This window comes from Sitophilus oryzae, unplaced genomic scaffold (assembly GCF_002938485.1).
Source record: "Sitophilus oryzae breed Bouriz unplaced genomic scaffold, Soryzae_2.0 scaffold_684_pilon_pilon, whole genome shotgun sequence".
Classification (NCBI taxonomy): domain Eukaryota; kingdom Metazoa; phylum Arthropoda; class Insecta; order Coleoptera; family Curculionidae; genus Sitophilus; species Sitophilus oryzae.
Genome location: NW_022147289.1, coordinates 1,434,217 through 1,455,323, shown reverse-complemented (window position 1 = coordinate 1,455,323; position 21,107 = coordinate 1,434,217). Strand labels below are relative to the sequence as shown.

At 30.8% G+C, this 21,107-nt stretch overlaps 1 protein-coding gene across 1 annotated transcript; it reads right to left on the bottom strand.

Annotated features, from left to right (window-relative positions):
• Nucleotides 1-293: 293 nt before the first annotated feature.
• LOC115888165 (retinol dehydrogenase 11-like) lies at nt 294-20,695 on the bottom strand. The gene is made up of 5 exons (XM_030907771.1): nt 20,670-20,695; nt 13,703-13,860; nt 11,613-11,942; nt 5,397-5,692; nt 294-616 (listed from the first exon to the last, which is right to left on the bottom strand). The coding sequence occupies exons 2-5, from the start codon at nt 13,851-13,853 to the stop codon at nt 380-382; spliced, it is 1,014 nt and encodes a 337-aa protein (XP_030763631.1). The 5' UTR covers nt 13,854-13,860; nt 20,670-20,695; the 3' UTR covers nt 294-379.
• Between the last annotated feature and the right edge of the window lie 412 nt (nt 20,696-21,107).

The following is a 21,107-nucleotide window of genomic DNA, read 5'->3' as shown; positions in this document are numbered from 1 at the left end:
TCAATTGAATACGTCAATCAATCCTAATTTATGTCATATACTAATATACCAAATCTCGTTTTTTTATCTGAAAAAATAAATAAATATTATAGGGGTGAGACACTTTTGAGACGCACCCGGTATAGTATATAATATGTACCTATAATATAGGCTATCAACAATGATAGTTGGCAACACTGTATTAGAGGATTTTAGAATTAGATTTTAAAATTATTAGGTAGAAAAATTTTCGGAAACTATGTCAATCATTGACGTCAATTTTACAATTATTGCAATAGTCTAAAAATGAATTATTTAAAATTTATTTAAAAAAATATACACTACACTAATCCATGAATATTTTAAAAAATATATAATTTTGTACTTTTGTTCATTATGATCAATTTGTCATTATTTTATCACTAAATTTGGAATTAGTCGTATTGTTGTTATCACACTCATTGAGCTTAACCAATTGTTCAGATTTCGACCATAAGGCTGAGCACAGTTTCAAATGTTTCTTCACGCTGGTCAGTTCATTTGTGACACCACAATTTTCAAAATGTCTGCCAGAGTGTCTTTCGATTCCTTCTTTTATGGCACAGTACACAATTGATTCTGCTACAATTTTTGGACTCTAAAAAAAAAGAATACCGTTACCACGACAGTTTTATATTGTACAGGGTGTGTCAAATTGAACGTTTTTGCAGAGAAACATCCTTTTCTATAGGAGAGAGACGAAAACTAATATCAGTGTCTGGAGCTGAATTTTTATCAAAAATATGATGGTGAAAACTGCACGTCGATACCTGTTACCGTTTCGGAGTTACAAGGTGTTATTCAAAAATATGCATTTTCAACAAATCGCTGTAACTTTTTTGCTATGGAAAATTTTGTATTTTTATGAAAACATTTCCAGCGCACCTTTTTACGTAGAATTTAATGGTTTAAGTATAATTTTTTTAAAATTAATAATTTAGGAATTATCAACAGAAAATTTGATTTCTTATATGGAACACCCTGTATATTTTTAATTTATTGAAAATAATTTAAAATTACCTTTTCAAAAATCTAACACACTTGATATTTTGCTCGATTCCTCTTCGAGATATAGAGTATATAAAAATTCGCCCGCTTTAAATAAGTAGGCTTTGAACGGCACCGGCTGTAATGCAAAAAAAATCTAGCTGTGAGCATCAATTAAAACAAAAATAATATTTGCTATGAGAGATGCAGAGTTTTATAACAATTTAAAATATATTAAACCAACATCAACTCATTTAAACTATATCTAATCACAATAAAAATAAACAGCAAACTTAAGACATGAGAGTTTGCTACAGGTGTTCGACATATCGACCGTCTTCTGTTATGGACAGACGGGGCAGTTTTTGAACATTTCTCGCGGAATTCATTACTCAGTGGGGGTAAAAGACACTCTCTCATAACTGTTAAATATTTCTAATTCTTGTCTAGATTATACGGAAGAATAAGGAATCTTTATTCTTCCGCGGTCAAGCGGCCTCGACGGCCAACGGCTGGGATCTTGGTTAGCTATTCAATTATTCTTGAAATTGGCTGCAAAAATTTGCTGATAACTTCAGCGTTCTGAGGCGGTGCGTTGCCTTGCTGAAAAAATATGTTTTCGAGTTCCATTAAGGGCAGATCATCAATAAGGGGTCCAAAGCCTACTAGTTAAAAGTGGCGAACTTTTAATAATTCTGTATTTCGAAGGGGATTATAACAAAATATCAAGTGTGCTATATTTTTGGAAAGCTAATTTTAAATTCTTCTAATGAAAAATATGGAGGGTGTCCCAAATAAAAAATCAATTTTTCTGTTGATAACTCTTAAATTATTAATTTAAAAAAATTATACTTAAACTTTTTAATTCTACGTAAAAAGATGCTTTGGAAATGTTTTCATAGAAATACAAAATTTTCCATAGCAATATATCCCTGTATCAATATTTATCAAAATTAGAACTTAAGTAGCTTGGGTAAGGAGGATTCAATATAATTTATCAGATTTGAAATAAGTACTTTCCTAAGGGTAGTTTACTCTTGACTCGAAAAATATCAAACCCCATTAAAACGTACGTCTATGAGGTATCGCATTTCTTAACCTTTATTATGTATGGAGCACCTGTGTGGAACGAAGCAACCAATATGCACGTAAATAAAAAAAGACTTGAAGGTGCACAGAGAGTCATGGCTTTGAGGGTCTGCTCGGCGTATCGGACAACTTCAACTGAGGCAGCCTTGGTGATATCGGGTCTGGTGCCCTTGCATCTTCTCTCAAGAGAAAATATCTTGATTGTTTGTTGAGCGATCTTTTTCATTTTTTGGCAGGAGGCTGTATGGCTATAAGACGTACATTTTGCCCAGGGTAAGAAAGGCGATACCTCATAGACGTACGTTTTAATGGGGGTTTGATATTTTTTTCGAGTCAAAAGTAAACTTAACCCTTAAGACAGTATTTATTCAATATAATTTATCATTATTTTGAATCCTCCTTATCTAAGATACTTAAGTTGACTAATTTTTATCAAATATTGATACAACGTGTGTTATTAAAATAAGACATTTTATTTTTTTATTATGTTTTAAATACTTACGACGGAACTGGATAAACAACTGGTTTATTATCAATAACCAAAGATACCCAAGGTGCACAGAGAGTAATCGCTTTGAGGGTCTGCTCGGCGTATCGGACAACTTCAACTGAGGCAGCCTTAGTGATATCAATCTTTGTGCCCTTGCATTTTTCTATCAAGAGAAAGAGAACGACTCTTTCTCAAGGGTGGATTTTTAAAATATTCCTCAATAAAACGAATAAAAATTATATTTCAGGTTCCATTGAAAACTGGGTTTTAAATTATTTTGTAATTCATTTTATTCATTTGTATTAGCAAACTTATTTTTCTTTTTAAAGTAAACAAAATAAATTGAAAATATTTAGTTTTTGTATCGTATCTTAATTATTATGGAAGCTATCTGAAAACTTAAAATCGATTATTATTGATAATTGGTTATAATTGGTTATTGATAATAAACCAGGTGTTTATCCAGTGGCGTCATAACCAAATATAAATATGTGGATTAAAAGTAATTTAAAATTAAAGATTTAAAAAGAAATTTTGGGAGTTACCTGTGTAAAATTGGAAAGAGGAAAATCGCGGAATGCCGATTCTGTGCTGAACCCAATGATACTCCAGAACAAACAATGTTTGCTTGTCCAAGATGGAAACAAGAAAGATGTGAGGCATGCATGACGATTGGTGACAACATCTCCGCAGATACCTTCTTAAAATCGGGAACAGAAAGAAGAGAAAACTTTGAAGCCATCTCAAAACTGGCCCTAGGGCAAAATACAGCGAAATGACAAAAAAGGAACAGTCCGGCGTCTACTTGAGGAGATGCGTCCAGCGGGTTCAGGTAGACGTGGCAGGAGCGAGGGGGTGACGTTTAGTGGGTAGTGTCCTCCAGGCAGTTTAGGGAGAGATTGAGTCCCATACTCTGCACGTAAAGGTATTTTACACCTCAAAAAAAAAAATCTTAACCTTGAACAAAATGTACGTCTTATAGCATGTATTTCCTGCCAAAAATGAAAAAGATCGCTCAACAAACAACCAAGATATTGGCTTGTATCCATCTTAAGTGGGACACCCTGTATATGATCTAGGGTTGTATTCATAGAGAAAGCTTAATACCGTATGATCGAGAAAAAACGGCGTCAGCGATGGCTATGAAATGAAGATCGCTGTCATTTTATATGTAAATTTATATGGGGAATGTCATCGATCGTCATTTCCCAGCCAACTGGACGCCGTTTTTTTTCGATCATACGGTATTTAGCTTCTAAAACAATCAACTTTTGATTTCTAACCACAATTTCTCTTGACGGAAGATAATCAAAGGCTAAAATGACATTTGTTGCAAATTTTGAAGTATCATTAGTGGAAAAAGTAAAAGTTTGATAACTTTTCCTACTAATCGAGAATGTCTACCACTAATTTTAACGTTCTGAATGCTTACATTGAAATTAAAAAAAAACAAACTTCTACGCTAATTGAAACCACTAATTTATTCCACTAGTTGCGAGCAGGGGGGTGACAGTAAACCGGAAAATTGGAAACAGTTGTGGCGCGGTTCTACCCAGGCAGAAAGCATGGCCTTCTAGACTGTCCTAGACAAAAATCTGAATATTTCTATATGATTTCTGTCAATTTCTGCTACGGAACATTTTTATGCACGTCGGCGTCCTGTTCTTTTGTCTTTTTGTCTGTGTGTCAGCGTCAGCTCCGAGGCCTCTGGCAAGGTCGGGCGCCATTTTAATTTTGCCGTTTAGATTTGATTGGAAGTTGGTTTCTGATATTTCGGCTGAAATTTATAAGGTACAAATATCATTTTTTTGATATAAAGTTCCTTGTATAGACTTTAATAAAGTTATATATGATATTAATTACATGAAGAAAATGATGAAATCCAACGTTTCTGCGTGTAGTTTAAAATAAACCATAAAATATATGTCTAAAGTAGGTAATATATTAACTGTTTTTATTTTTTAGCTTTAATTTTAAAAGTGATTATTAGCCTACATTAATTTTCTACAAGATGAACAGAAATGCGTAATTACATATCACATAGGTACCTATTATGTATTTTCATAGCAATAATGCTATAAATCTATGTATGTAGATTATTTTTAAAATACAAATGAGGGTATTAGATGTATATGTATCATATTTTTTATTCATTTTATTTTCATTCAAGTCCTGTTTGATTTAATTCACAAAAGTCTTATGTGCCTATATTTATGTTTTTTTACATATTTTTTTGATTTCAGGTTTTGTGTGAATTCCTGTTGCCTTTCCTGCTTCCAGTTATTTAGTTTTATGCCCGTGAAGCTGTGAAAACATTTATTTATCTTCAAGTTTCTGTAAGTCAATGCACTGTTACTTTACTAATTCACTTTAACACAGCATCTCTGATATTATTTAAATATTTGATATTGATACAGTAGTTTATTGGATTATAAGCTCTTTAATTGTGTTGATTTGCATATTTACATTGTTCTAAATAAAAAAAAAAATATTTTTGATTAATTAGAGTAAAAAGTATATTAACCCTCATTTAAACCTCCTGAACAGCCCGCCATTAAAAACCGGAAACGGAAATAAATTTATAAAATATATATTTTTTAGTTTTATTTATATATATTTATTTTTTTATGTTGAATGTGTTGTAGAATTGTAATAAGTTATACTGGGATTAAATAAAAACTAGATACAAAAAATAAATCGTTCCTTCATTTTAAAGGTGAGGCGCGGCCTTAGAGGACTACCCTGACGAGCCGCCACTGTTTTAGACTTAACTGACTTGGTCAAATTGACAACTTTGATAAGTTTGACTTACGTTCTGGCACCACATCCATAATCTGGCCCAGGCCTGGAACGCAATGGATGTGTTCGTAAGCAAGTTCGTCCTTGTACTTCCAGGGTACACGGAATATGTCGTAATGTTCGATCCTGTCAATTTTCTGGCCAGTTCGACATTAAACAGTCGAAAATATAATTTGGATCTGCAGTACGTGTTCAAAAATCCATTGAATTCGTTGAGCGTATTCAGATTTATATTAGAATCGCATACGGATATCATAAAGCCTGTGGTGATATTGACTATTCTTGCTGAATTGGACTTCTTCAAGAGATCTAAAATTTGTTAGTTAATGTTAAAGTAATTTCAAAATTAGTCGGATTGGTTGGAGACTCTTAATTTGCTTGTACAAACGATGTCACAAAGACAGTGCCGAAATTAAGAGATTAAACGATTCCAAATGACTTTGGATATACTATACAGGTTTGATACAGGGTCCAGCAATAGTGCGTCGGGCATCTGTAGCTCCTAGAATAAAAAACTTTGGAATATTGTTTAAGCGTAAATCTAAAGTATGTACAGGGTGAGTCAACGATAGAGTAAAGTCCATTATCTCATTTGTTTCGAGATTTACAAAAAAATGTTAAATACAAAAGTTATAGGGAAGGTTAAGATACATATTTTAAAATTATTATAGAGTATACAGGGTCCTTCAAAAATGTGTGGCGAATATAACATATGTTTTTTTTTAAATGCAACACCCTATTTAATATTTTATTTTTTATGATTCTGCGTAAAATTCTATAACTTTTTTATATATAATGTTATATACCTAAAATTAATAGTTTTTGTAATATTTAAATTTGTTTATACAAATGTTAAATTGCAGTGTGGTAAAAAATTGTCAGTTGTACCATTGTTTTTGAAGTTGGAATACCAAAATTTGGTATGAAAGTTCTATAGAGATTAAAAAGAAGATATTTTAGTTAAATGCTACAGGGTGTTCAAAATATATTTATGAATTTCAACTACCTACTTAAAATTAAAAAATCTCAAATTTTTTAAATGGTACACGCTATATATTTACATTTTTTCTGATAGATTTTGCAAAGCTCTTCAGCCTTTATTAAGTATGTCATATACCTATTTTTAATAGTTTGCGATTTATTCCAATTTTTTCTATTTTTACCCTAATTTTTAATACAATTACGCTATAAAACATCATAGTTGCCGTGACAAAACAAACATATTTATTACTTATTTTTAACAAGTAGTTTAATAATTAGTTACAATTGTTATTATTAGTCAAAATTAACTAACTTTACTCAAATAAACTAAAATCGTAGTCGTGAATTTCTTGGTGTATTTCTATATTATGAAAGATGACATTTGGATTTTCCGTCGGGCCGAATAGCCACAGATTAGGATAATACTAACTAGATTACCTAATTGTTGACGACTACTGATATTGAAATTTTCTCCGACATACAGTAAAGTTTTTTTTCTCGTAGTAATTCTGGTTTATAATTCATTTCGTAAAGCCAATATTACTACTGCCAGAAAACCGTCCCATTACACACTGAAAATATTATAATATAATATAATATGAAAATGTTTTCTAGATAATCTACATCTATTCTTACAGTACTTAGCAAAGTACTATATAATATATAGTACTGAACCAAAGAATATGTTTATTTTGGCTTGTTCGTGTATATCAGTCACATTGACTAATCCATTTTCAGGAAAATCTGAAACTATTACCTCTACCTCTATCATTTATACTTATTATAACAAATTAAACTAAAATTCACCTTTTGTTCTTAACTTACTTAACGGACATAATTGATAATAATTATTATTTTTTGTCATGGTAACTATGATGTTATAGCGTAATTGTATTAAAGATATGGGTAAAAATAGAAAAAATTGGAATAAATCCCAAATTATTAAAAATAGGTATATGACATACTTAATAAAAGTTGAAGAGCTTTGCAAAATTTATCAGAAAAAATCAAAATATATAGGGTGTACCATTTAAAAATTTATAGATTTTTTAATTTTAAGTAGTTGAAATTTATAAATATATTTTGAACACCCTGTAGCATTTAACTAAAATATCTTAACATATATCTTCTTTTTAATCTCTATAGAATTCTCATACCAAATTTTGGTATTCCAACTTCAGAAACAATGGTACCAGTGACAGTTTTTTACCACACTGCAATTTAACATTTGTATAAACAAATTTAAATATTACAAAAACTATTAATTTTAGGTATATAACGTTATATATAAAAAAGTTATAGAATTTTACGCAGAATCTAAAAATAAAATATAAAATAGGGTGTTGCCTTTAAAAAGGCATATGTTATATCCGCCACACTTTTTTGAAGCACCCTGTATACTCTATAATAATTTTAAAATGTGTATCTTAATCTTCCCTATAACTTTTGTATTTAACATTTTTTTTTAACCTCGAAACAAATGAGATAATGGACTTTACTCTATTGTTGACTCATTGTACAAGGATGTATTTCAGGAAAATATTTAACTTATTAACTTCTGTAGGGTGGCTCAAAAAAGTGTAAGTGGATCGGGATGATTTTTTTTAATGGAACATCCTGTATTTTATTGTATTTTTGGCTTCCTTTCAGATCACTTTACATAATCCAAAGATATGAGTAAATATGTTTCTATAGCTATAGAGATATTAATAAATAAATAAAAAATATATATTTTCCAACCTTCCTTAAAAAATTATTACAAATACAAGAAGTGTCCTGAAATCAAAACTATATTAGGTATTTACTTTAGATGGTCTATACTTACTTTGTTGTAAATATCGTAATCTTAAATCATACAGGATGTTGAAAATTCTACGTCAAACTTTCTAAAATATGAAATAATTTTTCTTTTTTTTTTAAACGGAACACCCTGTATATTATTTTTTTTTAGTAGATGGAGAAATAAAAAAATTAACATTTTTTGTATTTAAAGTATTTCAAAATGTTTAATGGTTTCGCAGACACAGGCAGTATTTTTCAGATGGTAACCGTAAAATACGAGAGAAAAATCATTGGGTGGTTGAAATACTCTAAATACAAAAAATTTTCATTTTTTAATTCTCAATTTATTGAAAAATAATATACAGTGTGTTCCGTTTAAAAAAAAAGAAGAAAAATTATTTTGTATTTTAGAAAGTTTGGCGTAAAATTTTGAACATCCTGTATGATTTAAGATTACCATATTTATAGCAAAGTAAGTACAGACCATCTAAAATAAACACCTAATATAGTTTTGATTTCAGGACAGTTCTTGGATTTTTAATATTTTTTTTAAGAAAGGCTGAAAAATATATAATTTTTGTTTATTTATTAATATCTCTGAAACTCCCGAAATATATTTACTCATATCTTAGAATTATGTAAAGTGATCTGAAAAGAAACCAAAAATGCAATAGTATACAGGGTGTTCCATTTAAAAAAAATCATCCGATCCACTCACACTTTTTTGAGCCACCCTATAGAAGTTAAAATATTTTCCTGAAATATATCCGAGTACATACTTTAGGTTTGCACTTAAGTTTGTTATTATAGAAGCTACAGATGCCCGACGCACTATTGCCGGGCCCTGTACAGGGTGTCCCACTAAGAATAGCTCTCGGCTGTATCTCGGAAAATATTAGCCGTAGGGCTTACGGAAAAAAATATTTATAGCTAAAGGGGCTATGAGAAATTGCTGGAAATTATTTTCAAGTTTGTAAAACGACCGCTAGGGAGCGCAACTGCTATGGAAAATAAGAAAATAGAATTTTTACGGAATTTTGTCTAGATAATGGATACTATTAATAATAGCTTCATAATCTTCAGTAAATTTTGGATTTTTTTTGTTACAACCATTTTCCCCTATCTGCTAAAATAAAGTGGTGGGGGAAGGTTAGATCTATCTTTATTTAAATGTTAATAACTCCGGACTGGATGATCAGAATCCAACGAACGAGGGCTCGTTTAAAAGAGCGTTTCTTACTCTATATTATACCATAAAAATAATAATAATAAAGTTGTGAAGGTAGACGCTAGGGGGCGCTTTCTTATTATTTAACAAACATAGCGCGTTTTTTTTTTAAATTAAATACGATAGTATATGTAGTTTTAGCTGATACTAAAGAGTAGTAAAAGCTTAAAAAGTCAGCGAAAACCGCATCTTAATATCTTCTTTTAAACCGAAGATATTAGCAAAATTATAATAAATACCAAAAAATTTGTCCTTAATTACCTTATTTTTACAACACGGTATCGGTAGCCCTCTTGATTATGCCCATTCTAACAAAAAATAGGATAGAAACAGTTAGTTTATTTTAAAATCAACGAAATACCAGAATACCATAATACCAGATGTATTAATATCTAATAATTATGATATTAACAGTGAACAAGAAACAATAATTCAGTGAAGTCATGGTAGGCTTTGGAAAAAAATTGCTTTTGACGTAATAGTATAAACGTCAAATTGTTATTAGATCAGCATTTTGATTTTTGATAGTCTTTTATCTTTTGATTGCTTTTTCAAAATGCCAACAACTTCAAATAATAAAGGCATTTTGAAAAGGCAATTAAAAGATAAAAAAACGCTGCTAAGACTATCAAAATGTTGATCTAATAACATTTTTTAATTATACTATTACGTCAAAAGCAACTTTTTTTCAAAGCCTACCATGACTTCACTGAATCATCGTTTCTTGTTCAGTGTTATTAATATCTTAATTATTAGATATTAATACATCTGGTATTATGGTATTTCGTCGATTTTAAAATAAACTAACTGTTCCTATCTTATTTTTTTGTTAGAATGGACATAATCAAGAGGGCTACTGATACCGTGTTGTAAAAATAAGGTAATTAAGGGCTTATATTTTGGTATTTATTATAATTTTGCTAATATCTTCGGTTTGAAAGAAGATATCAAGATGCGGTTTTCGCTGACTTTTTAAGCTTTTACTACTCTTTACTATCAGCTAAAATTACATATACTATCGTATTTATTTTTTTTTAAGAAAACGCTATGTTTGTTAAATAATAAGAAAGCGCCCCCTAGCGTCTACCTTCAAAACTTTATTATTATTATTATTATGGTATGATATAGAGTAAGAAAGGCTCTTTTAAAAGAGCCCTCGTTCGTTGGATTCTGATCATCCAGTCCGGAGTTATTAACATTTAAAAATAAAACTAACCTTCCCCCACCACTTTTTTTTAGCAGATAGGGGAAAATGGTTCTAACAAAAAAAATCCAAAATTTACTGAAGATTATGAAGCTATTATTTATAGTACCCATTATCTAGGCAAAATTCTGTAAAAATTCTATTTTCTTATTTTCCATAGCAGTTGCGCCCTCTAGCGGCCGTTTTACAAACTTGAAAATAATTTCCAGCAATTTCTCATAGCCCCTTTATTTATAAATATTGTTTTCCGTAGGCCCTACGCCTAATACTTTCCGAGATACAGCCGAGAGCTATTATTAGTGGGACACCCTGTACTTGTAGGTATAGTACAGGGTGAGTCAATCTTTATAAAAAGGAGTCAACGATGGAGTAAAGTCCAGTATATTTGATACCAACTAAACTTTTAGATACGCAATCGAGAGCGCGATTTTTAAATTCATTGTTGCCAACCATGGCAACATATTCGTCGCCGGGCTGACTAACTGGAATTTAAATTTGCCGCTGGGTATTCAGGTGGTAGCTCTACTGTAAAAAATGTCAAGTGATCACGTTTATTTATTTATTTCCTGACGTTGTCATTCGTTTTGACACTTTAGTTTTGTATTACGAGTTTTTGGTTTAAATGAATTCTGTTGTGATATTTTAAGCTTAAACATTTTTACTAGCACACCTTGTAGTCGAACATTGTTCTTTTTAGAACCTCTTTTAGTACGAAGTGGTACAAGATAGCTTAATAGCCGTAAATAACTCAACGCAACTTTGTTAGAATATTTTTAACGGGAAAGCGGTAATAATGGCCATTTATGTCCGTTATATACTGTCAAGGAGGTGAGTTTTGTTGATGTAAATAATAACTGATTATAGATTATAATTTATTTTTGTTTTCTAAAATATTTTAATTAAAAGAAAATATGTAAAAGTGGGCAACACTGTGCCGGTCCAGTTTATTCACGTGACTAAAAGTGTATTTGATATGAACTATACTATTATACTTGATTATACCTATTGTGTGACAATACATTATTTATACATACCCAATAATAAATTGGTAAGTAAAAATGGTCCAAAATAATTCACTTGAACTGTCACTTGCAATCCGTCCTTTGTCAATTCGTCTCTGGAGTGCATAACACCCGCGTTGTTTATAAGTATGTCCAATTTTTCTTCTGTCTCACTTAATTCTTCGCAAAAAGCTCTGATTGATTTCAGTGACCTTAAGTCCATTATTTTGTAGGAAATATTCGAATTACCCGTTGCTTCGATGATTCTCCTGCATGTTGTTTTACCTTCTTGGTGAGACATACAAGGTACAATTAGTCTAGCACCTCTGGTTGCTAGATCGATTGCCACTTCATGTCCAATCCCTTAAATATGTAAATATCAAATTATACAGTTGTATTCATTAACAATGTATTCATGTGTTTAATTTTATTTTTTTTAATATGATGTAACTAAATATGCTACTGCTAATTTATTTTTCTAAGGCTCCTTGATTAAAAATTAGTGTTCCTAACACAGCCATGGCACTCTACAGTATATCCCCGGATTTGTCTTTACAAGAGAAATAACTTCTTTGTTTATTGACATTTTGAGAAGAAAACATTCTTTATAAAAAATTCGCTTGTTCTAAAATGGTTTAATCTCTCTTAAGGTCGATTCTCACTATACCTTCCGTATCAGCTATATACCTTCCGTTTATATAAAATGTTATATCATGTAAATGAATAGGACAATGCACACTACCCGTTCCGTTTCCCTTCTGTTCTATATTCTTCCGTTAAAGTATGGAACTGATACGGAACGGAAGCTTAAGTATAGCGTCAGTACAATAAAAAATACGGAACGGATATGGAATGGAAACGGAAGGTATAGTGAGAATCAACCTTTATACCTTTCCAAATTTCCATACCGTTTTAGAGAAAATAAAAAAAAACATGAAAATGGACAGTACCGAGCAAAAATAGAGAAACATTTGATTTTGCAATAAATTTATCAATATATCAAAATTAAAGACAACACTCTTTGTTTGTTTAAATCGTAATTATACATGTAATTCAAAGCTAACATAACATCAAGTTTCTGCTTGTGATAGACATATTATATAAGTTACAAGGTAATGAAGCGAGCAAAAATAGAGAAACATTTTTATAAATCATGTGTAATACAGAAGCAAACTAATACTTGCGTGGCCTTTATTTTTAATAACTGCTAGGTATCTCCTCTTTAAATTTAGGTCAGGACTCTGAGCTGGGCATTTGATCACCGTAATATTTTGGTCTATGAAAAATGTTTTAACTACCTTTGCCGTGAGGAATAGGTAAGAAGTGGTATAATACAATTTGATAGACAATTAAATTGTGCATCTGATTCTCGTAAAATATACAGGGTGTTCCATTTAAATTAAACAAGTTATTGCCGTTTGAAGCTAATAATTATTTAAAATAAATTTTTAGACACTCTGTATAAGGTAGTATTATTTTTATTATTGCAACACAATAACTGATCAGTAAATAAACTTCAGTAAATATTTAGTATTAAAAACTGTGATACCCTTGGAGAAATGAAGCCTTAAAATTTTTACTGCAATTTCACAAAATTGAAAATATTTCAAAAACGGTAAGGTTTAAGTATAATAAACCTTAATCAAATTTACCTTTATTTTAATCGTAGAAACTAAAAATGTAATAATATACAGCGTGTTCCGTTTAAAAAAATACAAGTTTGATATTTTTTACTTATTTGGGACACCCTGTATCTTGTAAAATTATTTTTAAATTGTACCTCTAATAGTCCTTCATCGAACCCAAAACTTACAATTTGTAAAAATTTCATCGTTTAGCTACAATACTCCGTGTCGTATGTGGTGAACAACCCTGTATAGACAAGGGATAAACCAAGGGGTCAACCGCCAAACAAGAACAGAAATAATTTTCTCTTGTTAAAGTCAGAATCTTCAAAAATTATAAAATCTTCTTCAAAATTTAAAAATTTAAATACATTGTATTGCCATTACTTACATATTTTGTAAGAATGATTGGAATGAAAATCTATAATACTAAACCTGAGGAATATGAGTCTTTTTCGGGGCACTGTATACTTCTTAAGACTAAAATAGTGTACTAACCTGAACTAGCTCCTGTGACCAGAACTGTTTTTCCTGTTAACTTCACATCGCTCTTGTATCTTTTTGTGGTAAGTGTCACACCTATTTTGGCAACACAGCAAATGACTATTACGAGCACAGCAACAATGATTGGTCCGACAACCTCAATCATGGCAATACTAAAACTCAAAACTCGGACATTTAATATACATTTATAAGTGAATTCATATCACTAATATGGACAAGTCAAAAAAAGACATTAATTAAAAGCCCAATTTCCTGTTTTTATCATAATTAATAGCAACCTTATTAAATGTATATTATTAATAATGTAAAAGTAAAAACTGAACAAAAACTTACAAATTGATATATTGTAGTAAAAATATCTTTGTATAATTTAATTATTTCGTCATAGACACGAATTAGTTTTTATATACAGGGTGTTTAAATAACTACAATGATATTTATTTTCTTTTTAACATATTTTCTATTTTACCAAATTTCCCGTATTTTAAAGATATACAGGGTCGCTAATATGTATGGGAACGGTCGATTATTAGATAAAATATACGAGGTACTGCAACAAGTTAAATATAAAAGTTATAGGGTTTTTAAATGTCTAGTAACTAGTAATAAATTTAGGTATACAGTATCAAGTTAGCATTTATAGATGTATAAAACGAGAGTATATCAAGTCTGGAAATTACAAAATTTTCGTTTAACATTTCAGTTCTTCAATTTATGTACAGTGTGTATTACGATTATTGCTTAAAATTGAAGGAACAATTGGAATATGCAATAATATACAAGGGATTGTATTAAAAAAAATTGATGTGCTACAACTTTATGACGGGCCCTGTATTCTTAAATTTACTACTAGCTACTAGACATTTAAAAACCCTATAACTTTTGTATTTAACTTTTTGCGGTATCCTGTATATTTTACCTAATAATAGACCGTTCTCATACATATCAGCGACCCTGTATATTTTGTTCTAATGGGCCCATTTAGATGACTTGTTAAGCAGTTTGTAGTTAAAGTCCCCATCTGTATCCCCATAGAAAACAAAATGTCATTATACCCAGATAATTTTTTTTAATAGATGTATCCGCTACAGATGTATAGACATTCTTTATAAAATGTTATTTTGGCGAAAGTTTGAAACATTCTGTAAATGCTTTAACAAAGTAAGAAATGTAAAATTACCGCTTTATCACCAAGGTACATCTTTTCTCGATAATTTATTTTTTGATTCATCTCAGTAAAAGGAAAGTAAAGTAAAGTAAAGATTTCAGTTAACGTCTCTTAAACTTTGTTTACGCGGAATCCGAACCGCGGTCCTCGGCCATATCATGGTCAGTGGCCTACCGACTTAGGAAGTGTCTAAATTAACTCTTACTCAAGAGATATCCGATCTCATCCGGCCTCGAACCAGCGTGTGTATTAATAGATTTTACACTTTTCCCTTGGACAACAGCACGATACAGAGTTTCGAACCGGTCACCCATCCAGCCACCAGTATGGCCTTACGTCGCTTAACTTCGGTGTTATAATGGGAACCGGTGTTTCAACGTAGCTAGGCCGTTGCTTGATTCATCTCAATAGCTTTTTTGTTGGGGAGATTCGCTTCTGAAGAAGACTGTAACAGTAACAATTTTAGCATTAGAAGCATGTTTCTGGTTTTGCCCTCATCAACACATCTATGAAATAGGATTTATTGTTATTGAAATGTTACTGTCATTGAAAAATGATGTTTTATTATTGTCACAAAACATCCCCCTTTTTCTGTAATGGTCATAAACGGGAATAAAAGACTAACTGTGCGAACAAACAGTAGAGGCGCCACTGGTTATCAAATGGTGTAAAAAATAAAAAATACGAAAATTTAATCATCTCATTTTGACACAAGGGGTCGCGCTTAACTTTTTTAATTTTAATTCAATTTTCATTGTTTTCAAACTATATTATTAGACTTTGTTGTATTTTGTAAATGTATAAATGGTTTCTTAGTATAAAGTTGCATTATATTAATTTAAATTATATTACATACATATTTCTTCTGAAACTCTCCTTTTCAGGAGAGAGTTGCGTTGCCTAGGCTGCCAGGACCATTCTGGCAAAGTACTTTTCTGCTTTTCTTTTTTCTTTTTTTTTGGGTGGTCACGTTTTATGAACTTTCACCGATTTATCTTTCTTAACGACTAACAACGACTAACATTCGAACTAGGCGTCGCCGTCGCGTCGGCGTCGTGCTGTGTTGTGACAATTTTAAATATTAATAAAATTGCCGAAAAAATTTTAACGCGTAAAGGAGAGCGTAATTAGGGCGTTGTTGAGTGCAATTACATTCAATAACTCAACTTTCCCAGATATTCAACTCTCCAGAAACAACATTTTATAGCTTCATAGTTTCTCACACCGATTTGATCAAAAGCAAAAATGGAGTGAGTAAACAAAGTGCTCGTTACATCATCAAAACATTAAAAAGATATATACTATGAGAGGATAATATATAACTTGCAATATTAATGGTATACTTTTTTAATCAACTAGCGATTAAAGTACTTCCTATAAATAAATAAAGTCCATAAACTAATATCGATTTTGAAAATAGCTACTGTCACTAGAAACTTGCCATGACAACATCAGCCCTCTTTGTTGCCATTTTATTGGAAAATTGCTCTTTATTCAAAATCTGAACTATATAGGTATAGGATACCCTAATATAGTTTGAATGAGCATTCGAATCTGTTTCGATTTATTTAAAAAAATACGGGTTGTCGTATTTGAAATAACAAGGTTTTTATGTAAAATAAATATTTAAAATAAATCATCAATTTTTGGTACCCCTGTATAAATTTAAAGGAGCAATACAATTTTTCAGTAAACTTTGTTTCTTTATCTTTAAACTCAGCACAATAATTAATTCTAAAAAGTAATGTACAGGGTGTTGATAATCTATTTCATTGTAGCATGCATATTTAAATATCTTTAAATATCTCAAAAACCAAAGCTTGTAAACATATTAATATATAATAACCCTTATAATAAATGTCTTATTTTGTGTCCAAGGATCCAAATATGAAATAAAATACCGAGTGTTCCATAAGAAAAAAAATATAACTTTGGTGTAAATCTTAGTTCTGACATATCCTGTACATTTCAAAATAATTTTAAATTATGCACATGGTCTTCCCACATATGCCCATAAAATATTTTGTTTCTACATATTTCCGTTTTTGTATAATTAACCGAAGAGTATGAGTTGCACCACCCTGTATATAGGTGTTCCATTTAAAAAAATATTCGCGATCCACTCACACTTTTTTGAGCCACTCTTTAGAAGTTCAAATATTTTCCTCAAATACATACTAATACATACTTTATGTCTGGACTACAAAATTCATAAGTTTTTTATTATAGGAGCTGCAGATGCCCGACGCACTATTGCCGGTCCCTGTAGAATCAAGGTTATTACATTGTTGGTGATAAATTAAATATTAGTATTGTGAACATTTTATTCCACCCGACTCTAGTTCTCAACGAATTGTGATCCTAAACCGACAACCAAATGTAAAGTTTCAGGTATCCGCGTCCGCTTCTCGCAAAAAACAAAAAATTTGTTCCCTAGGAAGCATCGCGCTGAACATATAGGTGCCTGGCGAAGTGCGAGGCTCCAGTATGTTTTGACGCATAAATTTGTACATGTTTGATTCAGCATCGCCGGATGGCGAGGTGAATGGAGCGCATCGCGTCGGGATGAAATGCCCCGCACTATGTATGCTAGTCGAGATGCATCATACGCGCACTTATGGTGGGTTCATACAGCCAAATAAAATAAAATAAGAATAAAATAAAATAAAATAAGAAAGTTGGTTATATGGGATACCGTACATGCGTTCATACAGCCAAATAAAATAACAAATAAAATAAGAAGTCTTTATCTTTTAACTTCTTGTTTTATTTTATGTGAAAACGGCTTTGCGCACGCTTAATTCTAACCTACAAATATTTTCACTTTGATTTAATTTATTTTATAATTTCACATAAGTAAAATGTATAATATAGTAGGCAACGAATAAATAAATATACTATAAATAGTAAAATTACTATAAACAATCGTAAAAGTTAACTTTTATCCAGCCTCATCGTACTGCGCATGAGCAAATATATATTTCTTATTTTATTTTATTTGACTGTATGAACGCACACAAATAAGAATTCCTTATTTCTTATTTTATTCTTATTTTATTTTATTTGGCTGTATGAACCCACCATTACTCGTCGTTTTAAAACAGTGCGCGTAGGATGCATCGCGGCTAGCATCCTGGCGAGCAGCTTGGCCAGCATCTTGGCGAGCATCTCATCGAGATGTCTCGTTTGTGCCCTAATATATTATTTTACAATTAAAAAAGTGTAAATTTAAAAAATATATTAAAAATAGATACCGGCATTAATTGAAAATTTTAGTATGCGAACAAATAGGAGAGGCGCTTTATTATTTACTTTCATTTCTTAACATGACAGATGAAGTTCTAAAAGGGGATGTTTTGTGATTAGTATTTATTGGTAGTTACTCTTCAAGAGGTGGTTTTAAATCCAGAAATTGTTTAGCGTATTATTACTTTAAATGAACATGGTAGAGTTGGCCTTCTTTTGTTCTTTTTAGAACCACTTTTAATACTAAGTAGTACAAAATAGCTTAATAGCCAATGCAAAAAACTCATTGCAACCTTATTAAAATATTTTGAACGGGAAAGCGGTTGTAAAGACCCTTTATGTCCCTTAAGTGCCGTTAAAGAAATGAGTTTTGTTGATGTAAATAATATCTGTTTATAATGTTTATAATTAATTTATTTTTGTTTCTTAAAATATTTTTATTAAAAAAATATGTAAAAGTGGGCAACGCTGTGCAGGTCAAGCTTAATCACGTTACTAAAAGTTTAATTGTCCAACTTAAAGTTCTGTTGATGAGGATCAAAATCAAAGGCTTGTTTTAAATGCTAAAATTTCTGTAAATTGTTACTGTATTCTTCAAAAGTGAATATCCCAGTGGCGGCTCGTCAGGGTAGGCAAGGTAGGCGGCCGCTACTCAGCCTACCCTAAGATTTTGGCAGAATTTAAGCGATTTATTACATTACATTATTTACTATTAATGTTGCCAATACATAAAAATACTGTTAATACACGGAAGTGTGTTTTAATAATCGATATAATTTTAATATTTGTCTTGTATATTAACATATTCACTACCGCTGGCGTGCCGCTGCGTTAGAAAACAAAATAATTTTGAGATTTTTTGGAGTTCCTTTGTTCGGCGGTTTCTACATCGCCTACTATCAGAGTCGCATAATTTTATTTTGCACGACAGTTTGACATCATATGTATCGTTTTGGTTGCCTAAAACCCACTAAAGAAGACAAAAACCAAAAAATTCACACCCAAAAAAAGACACACTAAATAACAATTACAACACTAAATAAAGGCTAAACAATCACAACACTAAATAAAGGCTAACCAAAGCAACCAAAAGTCCTTCGTGCAACTTTGTGTAGATAGACAGTCAATTTTTATTCGCAAGAGCCTCGGCTACTATCAAATTTTCGCCACTAAACGTCAAACTGTCGTGCAAAATAAAATTCGATGGACGAAAAGTCGATGCACGACGTACGGCAGTCTTTGTCTAACTCATCGTGCGGTAGCGACGCGACGTAAGTCGGAGTTGTATCGTATTAAGGCGGGGCTTAGGCGAAATCTCCAGTCGCCTTCGCATAAAGTCGTGGAGGCTCGGTAGGCTTAGATGTTAAGGGGATATTCCGGATATTTCATAAGGAGATATATCACATTTCATTAAGGGGATATTTCATATGATTCATTATACGTAGCATTTAAAACTTTTATATGAAAATTCAAAAAACGTTTAAAGCAAATTGAACACATTTTTCGGGCTTGTCCGAGATTATTAAAACTGATATAATCGGTTGTATTTCAGAACACGCCATAGAAATAAAAGAATCCGAAATAAAAAAGCGCGTTATTTTATTCGGTGCAAGAAGACGATGAGACAACAGATATTACAGAAAAGCATCCGTGCTATTTCAATTCGATATGTTAATAAAAGCGGCTAAGTCAAATATCTTTGCGAATTTTATTTAATGAAATATTAGTTATACATTTAGAAATAAGGTTTGCAGATAGGTATAGGTCTCAGTTATTTTTATTTATCTCTTGCGGATCCGAAATTTAAAGAATCCTATAAAACATTTCCAACGCATTTAACATCTGATTTAACAAACTTGTTATATTGATACATTTCCAACTTCCAACGCATTTAATAGTGATTTAACAAACAAAAAATGTTATTGACGAACATAAATTAATGAATAAATTGCAGGTATTAATAATAGATATGATAATTTCGATTATAAAATAATTTAAGGAGAATAATCCTGGAAATATATTTCCAGAAGCTTTCAAATTGTTTGTTTTGTTTGTTACTACACCATTTACAAGTACTTGGGTTGAGAGATATTTTTCATGTTTGAAATGCATTAAAATTTATAGTAGAGATTCCATGAAAAATAAACGTTTATCGCCACTTGCCTTACTTTCAATCTAAAAAGATTTTTTCACAGCTCTTCAACAATCTGATGATTTTACTGATATAATAATTATTCTTTCCCTCAGTACTACCAATTTTTAAGTTTGCGTAAATAAATAAAAATAAAATAAAATTCTATGATGTACTCCATAGTGAATCTATAGTAATAGATAAAAAAATAATAGATAAAATAGATGAATAAAAACTATACTTGTACATTATGTCAATCATTATGTCATTACGTTGAATGCTGTTATTTTTGCTTTAGTTTTGTCCTAAATATTTTTGAGCTATGTTTTTTAAAATAAAGATATTGAGATGAACCAAAGAAGTAACTATCGAGAAAATATGTACCTTGATGATAAAATAGTTGTTCAATATCTTACTTTGTTAAATCATTCCACAGGATGTTTCAAACTTTCGGTAAAATACCAACATTTTTTTTCTCGTATCCTGACTTTAATTTTTAGTTTAAAAAGAGGCAAAATTTTGTCGAAATCGGCCAACTAGAACAAAACATATTGAACTTTAAAATACACATGAAATGTTTAAATCTATTTTTCGTACCGGTTAGTGTAGTTTAAGATAAAACGGACATATGGAAACCCTCGGTACTTGAACAATATTTTTTAAATTATGTTTAAAACTGTACCTTGATATAATTAAATATATTGTAAGGAATTTTATCTCTTTACCAGCTATACCGAAAAATCGTTATCGTCTATTCCTTTTTTTAAGTCTTGATGTCTTGATTGTCTATTAGTTTTACTTATACGGGGGGTATGTGATGAGAATATTCGAACAAATTCTCCAGCAATATAGGG